This window comes from Chlorocebus sabaeus, chromosome 18, assembly GCF_047675955.1.
Source record: "Chlorocebus sabaeus isolate Y175 chromosome 18, mChlSab1.0.hap1, whole genome shotgun sequence".
NCBI lineage: Eukaryota > Metazoa > Chordata > Mammalia > Primates > Cercopithecidae > Chlorocebus > Chlorocebus sabaeus.
In genome coordinates this window covers 46,513,659-46,528,534 of record NC_132921.1, presented here as the reverse complement: position 1 = coordinate 46,528,534, position 14,876 = coordinate 46,513,659, and the positions used below count along the sequence as shown (strand labels likewise).

Below are 14,876 nucleotides of genomic sequence, written 5' to 3'. Positions count from 1 at the left end.
AACACAGAACCCATTTTCCTTTCATATTCTCTGTTCCCATTTTACAGATGGAGAATCCAAGGCTTAGAGACATAAAGTGTTTTGTTCAAGGTCACATAGCTAGTAAGTGGCGATACCAGGTTTGGAATGCAGGCAGTCTGATTACTTAACCTTTGCTCCTGATAATTCCATTCTTCACTGTGGTATCCTAGTGCCTAGAACTGTGCCCAGCAGGTGCTCAGTAAACCTGCATTGTGTGATTCTATTGGAAAAGTCTGGCATTGGGGGTTAGGAATGCAACCCTATGCACACCTGAGCCACCTGGATCAGAATCAAGTGTGGGTGCTGGGAGGCTGAGCAGGATCTGTGCTCCCTGGTGTCCTATATATCGGAGCAGGACTCCCTCCTGTGTGTCTTCAGCACCTTGCAGCACCGTCACTCTGACCAGCTAGTAATTGTGGCATCCTAGTCTGTCTCTCCAGCTGTGTGGTGACCTCTGGAGGATGGGCCCTGTGTTTAGCTCACCTCCTTCTTCATGAGGCCTGGCCTAACTTGTATATTTGAAATGTGACTGCTCAACAGTGGGCTTATGGAAGTCAGCCCATCTTCAGCCGGAGAATTCTAAGACTGGGATCTTTCATCTGCCTTGCCCATGGCCGGGACCATCCTTGAACATGAGTGAGAACTCAGGCCCAGGCAGAGCTAACACTGGCTTCCTGCCCAGAGGCCCTCATGCACCTAGAAGGAGCCAGCTAGTCCATAGAGCTACCATGCTGCCCTCGGGTCTCCCGTGCTGCCTAGGGAACTCTAGGACCTGAGGAGTGCTCAAGGCAGCCAGCACACCCTAGAAACAGGAGATGCAGAAAGCGTCGGGGTGCAGGGCCTGTAAGGCAAGGGAGGCATGAGGTAGAAGGATGGATTCTGTTCCAGCTGCATGGATTTTTCTGGGTATAGTTGGCCATCAAGTGGAAATAGTCTATAAACTGGAAAATAGAGTCTGCAAACAGCTGGAAATAGAGATCTGGAGAGAGGAAGGATGGAAGATGAGGGTGAAAATTCTAGGTGATAGTTGTCAGTGATAGCCAGAGTGGATTTCTACCTGTTTGAGAGGGAATAGGCAAAAGGGCGGGCCCAAAATCTGTCCCATCCACACATTCTTTCGTGCCACCTGTCACACACCAGGTATGTATATGCAACATTCTCCTTATGGTTGGGGATAAGGTCTGTATCCTGGGTGAAATGAATTGGCTTTCATTACCTTTCCAGGGGTAGTTTTGTTATCATTCGTATCCTCTCTGTGTTTTCACTGTCAATTGAGTCAGTTGAATTAATTTATATGTTATATTCTTTATTTCAGAAAAACTATACAACTCCAGTGGACGAGATTTGAGAAGGGCCCTTTTCTCCCTGAAGCAGATATTTCAGGTAAATAGGAAAAAAGATAAGTACTTACCTGTTTTTACATTGCTGTGAAATTAGATACAGGCAAGCTTCTACCTGTACTTATTATGAAAAGGAAGGACAAATTTAGATTACAATATTTATCTTTAGATTACAATATAAATTAGGTCATAATATCAGTTGGTAATTTTTATCACGTCAAATACTTCAAACACAATTAAAAGTAAAGGCAACTTTATCACATATTTTTCCATATTTACTTCTAGTTTTGTTTTGTTTTTTTCATTATTATACTTTAAGTTCTGGGGTACATGTACAGAATGTGCAGGTTTGTTACACAGGTATACATGTGCCATGGTGGTTTGCTGCACCCATCAACCCATCATCTACATTAGGTATTTTTCCTAGTGCTATCCCTCCCCTAGACTCCCATCCACTGACAAGCCCTGGTGTGTGATGTTCCCCTCCCTGTGTCCATGTGTTCTCATTGTTCAGCTCTCACTTACGAGTGAGAACATGTGGTGTTTGGTTTTCTCTTCCTGTGTTTGCTGAGAATGATGGTTTCCAGCTTCATCCATGTCCCTGCAAAGGACATGACATTCTTTTTTATGGCTGCATAGTGTTCCATGGTGTATATGTGCCACATTTTCTTTATCCAGTCTATCATTGATGGGCATTTGGGTTGGTTCCAAGTCTTTGCTATTGTGAATAGTGCTGCAGTAAACATACGTGTGCAAAGCCTATTCAAGGTATAACTGAAGACCTGTGTTCTGCTCCCCCATCCTAACCAACCTCTTTCCACTCTACCCCCACATGCGTGTTTCCTAATGGTAAATGTTAACCAACAATATGTGATATTCTTTTGTATGAACTGTATACATATGTGATCATGTTGCATATATCCTACTTCTGCTTACTGAGAATGAGATAGATGTAGGCATAGCTGATGTAGCTCTGATTGAGGGTTGCATTGGATGAATAAAACACAAGTTGTTTTGTTCATTCTTCTATTGGCAGGTGGTTTGGTTAATGTCCAGTGTTCTGCTGTTATAAACCATGCTATTGTGGCTATGCCCCCTTGTGTACCTGTGCAAATCTGTCTTGGATTCCATAGTATCCTTGCCTCCTAAGCCTTCCCTCCATTCCTCCCCTGAGAAAGTCACCAGCATAATGAAGTGGACTAGGACAGGTGTGCAGACAATATCCAAGATGATCAGCCGTGTGAGGGCAGGGTCAGGAGATGGATTCGCGGAGAAGATGGCCTTTGCATTCAGCTTGCATCTCAGGAGATGGATTCATGGAGAAGATGGCCTTTGCATTGAGCTTCCGTCTGTCTAGGTTCATTGTTTTCCTTCTGTTAGGATTTTGGATTCTAGTTTACATTCTACTTCTTTTCAATTCCCATTTCATCTACATCCTTAAAAGATTATCTTTGTCAGTGATAGTTGTCAGTGAGAGCCCGAGTGGATTTCTACCTGTTTGAGAGGGAATAGGCAAAAGGACAGGCCCCATATCTGTCCCGTCCACACATTCTTGTCGCATTCTTACTTCACTGTGTTCAGTCATACCACAGAGTCCCTTCTGTGTGTTGACATTTCTGGAGACAAGTCCTCTTTGTTTTCTTCCAACAGCCATGGGTTTGAACCTGGTGCACCCTTGCTTCACCACACTGCATACCTCAGAAATGCCTCGGGGTTTAGAGGTCTGCCTTGGTTCACTCCTGGAAAATTGCAGCATCTGTTCATGGTGCTGTGTGTGTTTGGTCCTCCCTAACTCAGTCCATTCTTAGCTTCCCACCAGAGGGAGTTACTGTCTTCTTGGTTCCATGCTGCCTTCTGGGTTACATCTGAATTTCTCAGCATAACGTGGAAGTCCTTCTTGATCTGGCCTCTGCTGCCCACCTCTCTGTCCTTGGCTACAACCTGAATTCCTCCTGAAGTTGTACTCCAAAAGTAAGGCATGCCCTTTCTGTTCTACACCTTTGCCCTGGACCTACAACTTATTGACTGATTGATTGAGATGGAGTCTTGCTCTGTCACCCAGGCTGGAGTAAAATGGTATGATCTTGGGTTATTGCAACCTCCACTTCCCAGGTTCAAGTGATTCTCCTGCCCCAGCCTCCTGAGTAATTGGGATTACAGGCATCTACCACCACGCTTGGCTAATGTGTATATTTTTAGTAGAGATGGAGTTTCACCATATTGGCCAGGCTGGTCTCAAACTCCTGACCTCAGGTGATTCACCCACCTAGGCTTCCCAAAGTGTTGCGATTATAGGTGTGATCTACCACGCCTGGCCTGGACCTACAATTTCTATCCCAGAATGTTTTGCTACCCCACACCCAATCTATATGTTTCTCAGTTTTCCTTCTGGTATCTTCCTGCTAGGGATGCCCTCTCAGGGATGCCCTCTTAGAATGATCACTCACCCTAGTTAGGGTTCCACCAAATACCATTAAAAGTATCCTGTGCTTACCTGTTGTACAGGTTGAGATCCCTAATTTGAAAATCTATTAGAAATGCTCCAAAATTTGAAAAATTTTGAGTCCTGACATGATGCCACAAGCAGAAGATTCCACACTTGATCTCATGTGATGGTCACAGTCAAAGTGCAGGCTCACAACACATGATTTATTCAGCATTCCCAAGGGAAAAAGACCTTCCCGCCAGCTTTCAGCTGTGATATATATTTTCCACCCATGCCCAGATTCCTCCATGCAAGCATGCCCACAAAGGGCAATAAAATGGCATGTGTGAAGGCTGGACACACCAATGGGAGGTTCCCCACAATGCCCACATGGTCCAAGACATATATGCATTACTCATTGTGTGTGTTTGCTTATTCTGTGCTCTGTGGTATAAAGGTATTATTGAAAATGTCCAAAAGGCATGCAGATACCTCCTTAGGTAACAGTGATAAAAACGAGAAGTCATATCTGTTTATCTATAGCACCGAGTGAAGCTGTTGGAGAAACTGGGCAGTGGTGTAAGTGTGAACTGTCTTACAGAAGGGTATGGTGTTAGAATGATCACCATAGATGACCTGAAGAAACAGAAGGATAAACTGTTGAAGTTCTGTGCAGAAAGCAATGAGCAGAAGTTACTGAAAAATAGGAGAACATTGCATGAAGCTAAAAGTGAAGATCTCAATTGTGTATAGAGTGGATCCATCATTGATGCAGTGAACACATGCCACTTAATGGTATGCTGATCACATAACAAGCAAAGATCTATCATAAACTGAAAATGGAAGGGAGCTGCATATTTTCAACAGGCTGATTGAAGAAATTTAAGAAAAGACACAACATTAAATTTTTAAAGATTCGTGGTGATAAAGCTCTGCTGACCACAAAGCAGTGGAGAAATTCATTGACAAGTTTGCCAGGGTCACTGCTGATGAAAATTTGATGCCAGAACATGTCTATAATGTGAATGAAAAAACATTACTGTTTGTGGTTACAGCCCCTGAAAGACACTGCCTAGAGCTGAGGAGATAGCTCCTGTGGGAATTACGGGTGCCAAGGACAGAATAACCGTGTTGGGCTGTGCTAATGTCGCAGGCACACATAAATGAAATTTTGCTGTGCTAAGCAAATACATCCTCACTGTTTCAAAGGAATGCATTTCTTACCATTTCATTATTATGCTAACAAAAAGCCATGGATCACCATATCATCTTTTCTGATTAGTTTCATAAACATTTTGTACTGGGGGCTTGTGCTCACTTCAGGGAAGCTGGACTAGATGATGATGGCAAAACTTTGTTTTCCTTGACTGTTCTGTTCATCTTCCAGCTGAAATTCTCAAAAAAAATAATGATTGTGCCATGTACTTTCCCTCAAATGTAATTTCATTAATTTAGGATATTCTTAGGTCAATGAGGAATCAATTCTTAGATCCATTAATAAAGGATATTCTTAGATCAATGAGGAATAAATGTTAAAAACACTTTTTTTGAACAGCATGCTAGCAGCAGTGAAGTTTTCAAAAGCAGTTTAGCATGAAGGATGTTTAGCATGAAGGATATACTGCTGCCAACACTGGAAACATAGTGACTAAAGACACAGCTGTGCATGCCTGGCACAATCTCTAACCTGTGACGGTGTTTAGTGATGATGGTGAACAAGTGGTGGCTTTGAAGGATTCTGTATGTCAAGTGAGAAGAAAATGATGTCTGACCTCCTTATAAATACAGAAATTGTTTGCATGTTTATCTTCAGAGTCCATCAGTGAGCTGGAAGAAGTGGATATTGAAGTTTTTAACATTGATGAAGAGGCCCCAGTTGTTCATTCGTGAACCAATGGTGAATTGAAATAGCTAAAATGTTTCTGAATCAAGGTGATCTTGTGTAAATGATGATGAAGATAACACTGTAGAATAAGTGCCTAGAGATGACATGGCAAAAATATGCGATGGGCTTACTGAAGTGTAGATCAGTGTGCATTCAAAACAGAACATGTTTTGAAGAAATCATGTTAGTTTATAAAAGCAAAGATTTCTAAGACAAAAACTCTTGTTAATGAGGCAGATGATTGTGGAGAAAACATTTTTAAAAGACTATCCAGAAGAATGCCTCCTCATCCCTAGAGGACCCACTTCTTGTCCCTCAACTACTTTTGATGTTTATCCTCACCCCCCAAAATAAAATATAGTGTATAGTAGCCTTTTAATCAAAACACAACATTGTAGGGGGAGACTGTAGCAGATGAGACAGGCATTCTGGTGATGCCACTGTACTACTTAGTTATCCGGAACATGTTATGTTTTTTCGTTGTATAAGTGGCATGTCATCTTTTTCTCTCTTAAGTGTGAATAAGTGTAAGAAAATGATTGCATATTGGTAGCGTATAAATTCAGAGTCAGGAATGGTGGTGATGCCAAACTAGCACAAATCACCCATGTGGGTGGCTAAGATAGTGACACCTTTGCTTTCTCATGATTCAGTATTCACACAAACTTTGTTTCAAGCACAAAATTATTTAAACTATTGTACAAAATTACCTTCATGCTATATGTAAACCTGTATGAAACCTAAATGAATCTCATGTTCAGACTTGGGTTCCATCCTCAAGATATGTCATTATGTACATGTAAATGTTCTCTGAAACACTGATGGTCCCAGACATTTTGGATAAGGGATACTCAAACTGTATGGAACTTAAGATACTTCAAAGCACTTGTCTTGAGTCTGGTAGTCTGTGAGCTCACTGGGGTTCATCGCCACGCCTTTTGTGCCTAGCATAGTATCTGGTACCACTTAAACTATAAATGAATGGACTGGGTAACTTGAATTGTCTTCTAGCAGATGTCTCTGTCTTCAGTCCTTCCTGTCTCTAATTTCTGTGCTAACTAATTAATTTCCCAAAACTCCACTTCAGAGTATCCACGTGTGTCTTCCTGATACGTAGCTGAACACAACAAAACTTCACCTTCCATTATGCCCTCTTCTTGGGCTCAGATCCCCAACTGCAGTTGGGCTAGACTGTTTCTATGCCACCAGAGGGCCATGCTCACAGCACTCCTCCACCTTCCTCATTTAGTCTGTCAGCCTCTATCAGCCTGCCTCTTGTCTCCATTCTTCAGCTTTGACTTCTCTCACACCTGATAGAGAGCTGGTGGCAGAGCCACACAGCTAATAGCTATTCCAAATGACTTTAAAACACTGTTATTTGTTCAGTGTTAGTTAGATATACCCTAAGAACAAAAAGAACCACCAAAAAATCCACAACCACAACAAAACTGTTTACAATAATCCTATTGGTGATGATGGTGTTGGTATTACTATTCTGAGACTGGTGTGTGTGTGAGATTCTAATTGTCATTCTACACATTCTTAAAAATTAGGATTCTTAAGTTTAACAACTCTGTGTTCCTGAATTTAATTGGAAATATCAGAATGAACCCATGTATATTATCTTAAGCAAATAATAATTTTTTTAAAAAAAAGCTAGAAGCAATAATTCATTAGCAAAAAGCACCACTAGCAATGAGATTGTGGTCTGAAACATCAAAAGGAACCAGAACACCTTGGAGAAGTGGCTGATTCCAAGTCTGGAGTAGGAAATGTAATAAAATAAACTAATTAACTTGGAGCATCTTATACAGAGAGCAAGAAAACTATCGAATAGTCTAGGATTATTTCCGAAAGAACTCAGAAGCAAGTTGAAGGGTCTCCCACTGGCTGGCCAAAGATGGGACAGTGAGCATCAATAAGGGTGATAATTGCACTGGATTAAAACATACTAAGTTTGTACTGAGTTCATAATGACACTACAAAATAACAATGGATTGACAAAAAAACAAAACACAGAAAACAAAACAAAACAAAAAGGTGAAAGATGCTAGTGAACTAGCTTACTATTTTGGAGATGAATTAAGTTTTAGTATCTCACATTTATTTTGCCTTGTCACTTACGGATTTTAGGATGATTGAATAGTTGAAGGGAAGTCTTTTTTGTAGAAATATTCTACCTAATAAGCAAGAGGGAGTAACAGAATGAGAATATTACCATCCTTCAGCCCCTAATGAATGATTTAATGGATCTATGTGGTGAGGCCCAAGAGCTGCTGACATGATGAGCATGAGATTCAGCCAGGTATTACGTGCCTCCCAATGGAAATACAAACTACCATCGATGATGTGGTCAAGCCAAAAAAATCACCTCTGGATCTGCATGCCTGTATATGCAATAAACTATTTGTAAATGATTCAAGACAGAGGCACACGTTAAACTATACCACAGGGGTGTAACCAACAAAATCCGGACTGTGGGCTACTCTACAGGACAAATGATCTGGTTTCTTCAACACACAAATTCCAGTGGGAAAGAAAAAAACTCATTGAATTAAAAGATGTTCAAGAGTCATATCAAGTAAATGCCATGTATGAGTCTTACTTGGATCCTAATAAAACTGTGAAAAACAGTATTTATGCAAAAGAAATTAGCCAGGCATGGTGGCAAGTGCCTGTAGTCCCAGCTACTCGGGAGGCTGAGGCAGGAGAATGGCATGAACCAGGGAGGCGGAGCTTCCTGTGGGCAGAGATCGTGCTACTGCACTCTAGCCTGGGCCACAGAACGAGACTCCGTCTCAAAAAAAAAAAAAAAAAAAAAAAACCAATATTTATGAGAGAGTTGGATATGTGGCCACTGACTAGACATTTCATAATGAAAAGTATTTTTTATTGTGAGTACATATTTTTAAGAAGAGTTCCTGTAGTTTAGAGATACATATTGGAATGTTTATGGATTAAATGATGTGATGTATGGGACTCATTTCAGATTAATGTGGCAGGGGAAGGGGTAGGATGATCAATGAAACAGGGTTGGTGTGCGTTGATTGGCACCTGGAGTTCACGAGATTATTCTGTTGTCTTTTGTATATGTTTAAAGTTCTCTCAATTGAAAACATTAAAAAATAAACATGCTTGGACTCTTGTAGATCCTTTCAACCAAGTTTACTCTGTAGTGTTTGTTCTCTGAATTCCCGGGACCGTCATTAAACAAATATTTTTGAACAGCCTCGTTGGCACTGTGTAGGCAAGGAAGAAGGTGCTTGTTACTAGAAGTTTATAGTCTGTTTGGAAGACCACACACGGGTGCACAAAACAGCACTCGACCACAGGGCAGCGACGCATGGGGGGATTAACTGGATTACACACGCAGCGGTGCTGTCTGGGCATGGATCACCACCTTCCATACCCGTGGGTCGGCGTCTCCATCATCTCTCGTGTTTTCTAGGTGTGGACGTTCTTTTCCAAACCAGATTGTAAGTGTCTGAAAAACAGAGGCATTGGTCATCTCTTTGGGTTGAATATTCCTTGACCAATAGGCATTTAAAAAATGATCACAGTTTAATATATGACATTACAGAAAATTCTGAAATGCAGCAATAAGCACCTATCAGTGTTAACATTTTGATTTCACTTTCCTGAAACCAGTGTTTTGAAAGTCATTTCTTAATGCTCATATATTTTAGGATATATGTGTAAAATCTAGCACATTGCCAATTTGGAAGATTTTTTCCAAATTAATTATCAATAAATTTCTCTTTCCTGAGTGCCTTATCTACATATGTGCATACGTCTCAGTTCTGAATGATTTTTATAAACACTGTCTCGCCTGTCCAGTGTTTTTTCCAAGTGCCTTTGCCAGACAGTCAATTCTCTGGTATATTAATATTAGTGATTAGCTTGAGTGGTTTCTTGAGAGCTTGTTCTCACTTTTTCACCATGAAGTCATGTGTGAATCTAGTTTTAGTTAAAGTAATAAACATTTGTTACGTGCTTGGAAAAACTTTCTGACTAGACATGAGCTCATCTAAATGTTCACTTTTCACATATGCTGGTGGAAAAGGATATGGATGGAGAGAGAATTATTTTTTATTTCCTTTATACATATGAGCGTAAAGTAATTTTCCAAAAACTCATGATATTGTCCCATTTTCTTTCTTCCAAAGCCATGATTATCTTGAAGTCTGAGTTAACACAGCTGTCTTTCATTACGTTCAGGGCGCAGGCATCACTCACCCACCCTTCCCCCCAAGTCAGCTCTGACCCTGAAGAGCTCTTTCCTGGTTCAAAGGGAACCTTTGCTGAGTCTGCCCACATTTACCTGGTCCCCCATCCATATAATTGAAAAATGCCATAAAAATCAAAATAAGGGGCTAATTTCATGTAGGAACAGGAGAATTATGCCAGTTCATCTACATTTTCTCTTTTGGAGATAAGCCATGGTTGCTGACTTTTCCTATAATGATAACCTTTCATTATTCCATTAAGCTTTCTACCATTTACATCACTGAGGTTTTTTATTTTTGCTCTGTTGTGATCATTTAAGATGAATGTTTCAGCTTTATCCTAGATGCCTTTGAGACAAGGCACTGTCCAATTGAGGAAATCTTCCAGTCTCAATTGAGGAAAACAATGGTGGAAAAATCTCTCTCAGAGAGCTTGGTACTACGAAAAAATGACTGGGCTTGGGTCTGGCTGAATGGAGTTAAGTGATCTTGCCCACATTTTTTTTTTTTTTTTCTTTTGCCTCTCCTGAGTCTTAGTGTCTTTATCTGTAAAGAAAAGCTAGCATTAAATCAGTGGTTCTTGAATAGGCAACCCTTGAGGATTTTCTAGGGAATTTAATAGCAGAGCCTGGGCCCCACCCCAGAAATTTGGATTAAATCCATCTGGGTAAGGTCCTGCTTTCTAGTCCTTCTTAAAGCTCTCCAGATGATTCTAATGTGAGAACCGTCTGAGCTCTAGAAACAGGGCCTCCCTGTAGAGATTCCTAATCAGGAGGGCAGGAGTGGGGCCTGACAAGTTCCCAGGTGATGCGCTTGCTGCCAGTCTCTGTTGGCTGATAGGTCTCTGGAGACTTCTGTCTGAGAACCGCTGGATGAGATGACCCATGAGGTTTCTTTCATGTCCTGCCTTCTGTGATCAGGTCTGCAAGCCGGCCAAGGTGGTCCTTTTGAGGGATGGCATGGTTGCTGCAGGTTAATGGCCAATCCTGCACCCTGCTTCCATGCTTGTCCTGCAGGCAGTACAACTACTGGAGGCTGGATAAACTGCTTTCCATGGTTCTCAGCCCTTGCAAGAGCCTTTTCTGTAACTACTGTCCCAAGGACTGTCTTTGGAACACAGGAGTGGCTTTGAGTTCCTCACCTGATTGATAGTCTTTGCTGCAATCAAATGTTTCCTGTAGTTAAAAACCAGCAAGCTTCGCATGGCCAGACCCTTGGGACCCATGGAAGAGTACAGCCTGGTGTTTCTTGAATGAAAAACAAGACACCATATTTCTGGCAGCGAGGAGATTCATTTGCCTTATCTTTATTAGATTGCCCAGAAGGCAATAACTGGTCTTTGGCAAAGGACAATGTGAGGACTGGTTGTAAAATTCTTTTGGCAACAGTTGAGATGCTTCATTTGAATAGAGTAGAGCAATCTGTAGGGGCCATTCTGGCTTTAAAGGCTTGTACATACTTTTAGCAGCACAGCTGGGATGGAAGGTGGACAGGGACAGTATTTGAAGTATTTTTTTTTTTTCTTTCCTGCCAGGATGACAAGGATTTGGTACATGAATTTGTAGTGGCTGAAGGTCTGACATGTTTGATCAAGGTGGGAGCGGAGGCTGATCAGAACTATCAGAACTACATCTTAAGGGGTAAGTCATGACTGGGCATGCAGCAGCTGCCCCAGCTGCACGGGGGATCTGGGTTCACCTTCAGGACTTAACTACTGAGAGCTTTACACCCTATGGCAAAAAACATCTGCATCAGGTTTTATCAGTTCCTAGTAATTAGTGACTGTGCTAATTTTTACTGACTTTCACCTGGAGTTATTTTGCCAGCTTATTAGGAAAACTGTACCACTCACTGGGTTCTTTATAATGTCTCTTATTTGTCGAGGAAGGAGGCATACTAAATGGGCTTGGGTAAAGCCTGCATCTCAGCAGAAAGCCACCCCAAACCAAAGGGGGCAATTTATTTCTTGGAAAAAAAAATTTTCTCCCAATTTGAGTTATCACCTGGGGCTCTTGTCAAAGTGCCTATTTCTCACCTTGTCTTCCTGTTTCTGATTCGATAGTTTTGAGTGGGTCCGGGATTTGCCTTTTAAAGAGCCATTCTGATTTCATTTATAAAGCGATGCGAGTATAGAGTTTGAAGCGCTAATTCCTGTTCCAGTTTATAAAGTTAATGGTGTTTTTATAGTCATAGGGTTTTTTTTGTGCACCTTCACGTAAATAATTTCATTTGATCCTGTAAAAAAAAAAACAAAAAAAACAAAAAAAACAACTGTGCATAGGCAGGGAAGGAATGATTAGGTTGAACTGTATGAAACTGCTGCTATCAACAGTTTTGACCTACAAAAGGATTTTATATAGCTCAATATTATCTACCTTTTCCAGTTGAAAAAATATTGAGACTCAAAGTCAAGCTTTTTACCTAATAAAGTCAATACCCATAGTGTGCCAGGCAGCAGCTGTGCCCAGGCACTGAGGCATGTCAGGCTGGTCAGGGTTCTGCCATCCCCTCTATATCTATGCCTGTGACCCCACAGACTGCATGTTCAGCGCTCATAGGAGAAAATAAAGCTGCCAAACCTTCCTTTCTTTTCATCCTGGGTAAAGGAAGAATGAAAATCATACATGAAAAGTGTCATTTGATATCAGATGTCCGTGTCTGAAGTTGAGTGAGACAAGCAAACTGACACAGTCTTTGCAGCTGTTTTGTTTTGCCCTGAGAATGCTTCCTTATGGTCTGTGGCATTTTTCAGCCAATCAGAGCTCTCAGTCCTTCCCTCTTTCCCCTCTTCTGTAAAGCCACTGCAATGAAAAGCAACAGAGAGAACGTAGGGCTCATTAAAAATAATAATAATAATAAGGTTGTCTTTTCAAGTCAGTGTTATTTTTGTTCATTTTGATAAATGGCAAACGTGTGTGAGAGTTCTTGAGCCTCTCACTTGGCTGACCCATGGTGTGTGTGCAGCAGTGTTTGTGGGGCTGTGGAGTTGGCTCTTTTTGTTCACCTTTCGTCTTTTCCTGGGCTTGTAGTAGATCCTCCAAGTTGTCAGTAGATATGCTTTATTGCTGAAATTTTTTTTTTTTAGACGGAGTCTTGCTCTGTCACCTAGGCTGGAGTACAGTGGCGCGATCTCAGCTCACTGCAAGCTCCGCCTCCCGGGTTCATGCGATTCTCCCGCCTCAGCCTCCAGAGTAGCTGGGAGTACCGGCGCCCGCCACCACGCCCGGCTACTTTATGCCTAGCTAATTTTTTTGTATCTTTAGTAGAGATGGGGTTTCGCCATGTTAGCCAGGATGGTCTCGATCTCCTGACCTCATGATCTGCCTGCTTCGGCCTCCCAAAGTGGTGGGATTACAGGAGTGAGCCACTGTGCCTGGCCTCTATTCTTAATAATATAAACATTTATATCAAAGCTGTTGTGCCATGTTGCATCCAAACGCAGCTGTCTGTATCTAAAGAGATGAGTGCAGGCATGGATTCTCACCCCTGTGTGTCTCTTCACTTTGGTCTAACACCTAGACAGGAGGAAGGTGCAGAGATAAGGGTGGGAGAGCTTCCTCTAGTTTATTTTCCAGGTATAATATGGATGCCCATATGTTGAACCACATGTAATTACCAAATTTTGAATAGTGGGTCCACAACCGACAATATATTTTTTGTTCATGTTTAAAGTGTACATCATTTTAACTTTACCAAAAACTAAGTTATCCTCAACACACAAACAGACCTCTAGAGAGCTAATGTTACAACCATCTTCATGTTTATCCCCATTCTCCTGACCCTTACCTAGGAGCATATTTGTGTGTTTCTATCGCGTGATCATCAGTACGAGAGTTGACATCCAAGCCCAGGCAAGGGGGCCAGCTCTGCCCTCTGTGGTCAGAACTCACCCATTCTTTAGACCTCACATGTATTAGAACTGGATTACATGACCCCCTGTAGTTGCAGGGGAAGCTGGCACAATGAGTGTCTTCCTAGACTGCACAGGGTAGGCAACAGAGAGAAAGATGTGGGCTTGAGGGCTATGAGTCCCAGCCACATAGAGGGAGTTCGGAAAGAAAACTCAGCACAGCTGAGAAAGCCTTTTCTGGTGAGCAACAGTGAGGCCCCTCCCACCAGCGGCCTGCAGGCTGTTGAGGGAATCCTTGTGCATGGGCAGGTTAAACACAGGTCCTGGTGGTGAGGGGTGCGAATTGTACTTGCTGGCAATGAAAGATGGTGTTGATACAAGGAACTTCATCCACATCCTCTACGTTAGTGAATATTTACCATGAAGCTTGCAGCCGTTTATTTATTTATTTATTTATTTTTGAGACGGAGTCTCTCTCTGTCACCCAGGTTGGAGTGCAGTGGTGCCATCTCAGCTCACTACAAGCTCCACCTCCCAGGTTCATGCCGTTCTCCTGCCTCAGCCTCCTGAGTAGCTGGGACTACAGGTGCCCGCCACCATGCCTGGCTAATTTTTTTGTATTTTTAGTAGAGATGGGGTTTCACTGTGTTAGCCAGGATGGTCTTGATTTCCTGACCTTGTGATCCACCCGCCTCAGCCTCACAAAGTGCTGGGATTACAGGCGTGAGCCACCACGCCTGGCCACAGCCGTTTATTTTGCAGTGTTCTGACCTGAATCAGAAAGGTGCCAGAGGCAATTCCCGAATGTTTAAGTCTCAGAACACCCACTCGTGACCGGGGGAGAGCCCCGTCAACCACCTGCTGCTGTTTTCCAGCTTTTCTGCCTGTCCTGTGAAATGCCAGGAAGGTGAGGCCCTAGCTGCAGAGAGCTCTTCCAAAAACGTGAGGAGACCCTATATTTCCATTGCCGCCACCAAAGCCTTGCCTTCATATTTTCCTTTCCAATAGTGTCCCTTTACTGGCAACCAGAAGGCTCCCCATGCGTTATCTGAACGATGAGCACTCAGGCTACTGCAAGACATCCTTCTTACCACAGAACAGAGGTGCCTTTGCATGCCTACGTCTCAGA

The 14,876-nt window shown here is 42.2% G+C and overlaps 1 protein-coding gene across 4 annotated transcripts in view; it reads left to right on the top strand.

The window, feature by feature from the left end:
• The window catches only part of FHOD3 (formin homology 2 domain containing 3), a 519,848-nt gene that overhangs the window by 240,585 nt on the left and 264,387 nt on the right, over positions 1-14,876 (top strand). For all 4 annotated transcript variants that reach the window (XM_073006355.1, XM_073006354.1, XM_073006353.1 and 1 more), the window contains 2 exons: positions 1,337-1,404; positions 11,432-11,537. In XM_073006355.1, the coding sequence (XP_072862456.1) occupies positions 1,337-1,404; positions 11,432-11,537 (174 nt within the window). The remainder of the gene's footprint in view (positions 1-1,336; positions 1,405-11,431; positions 11,538-14,876) is intronic.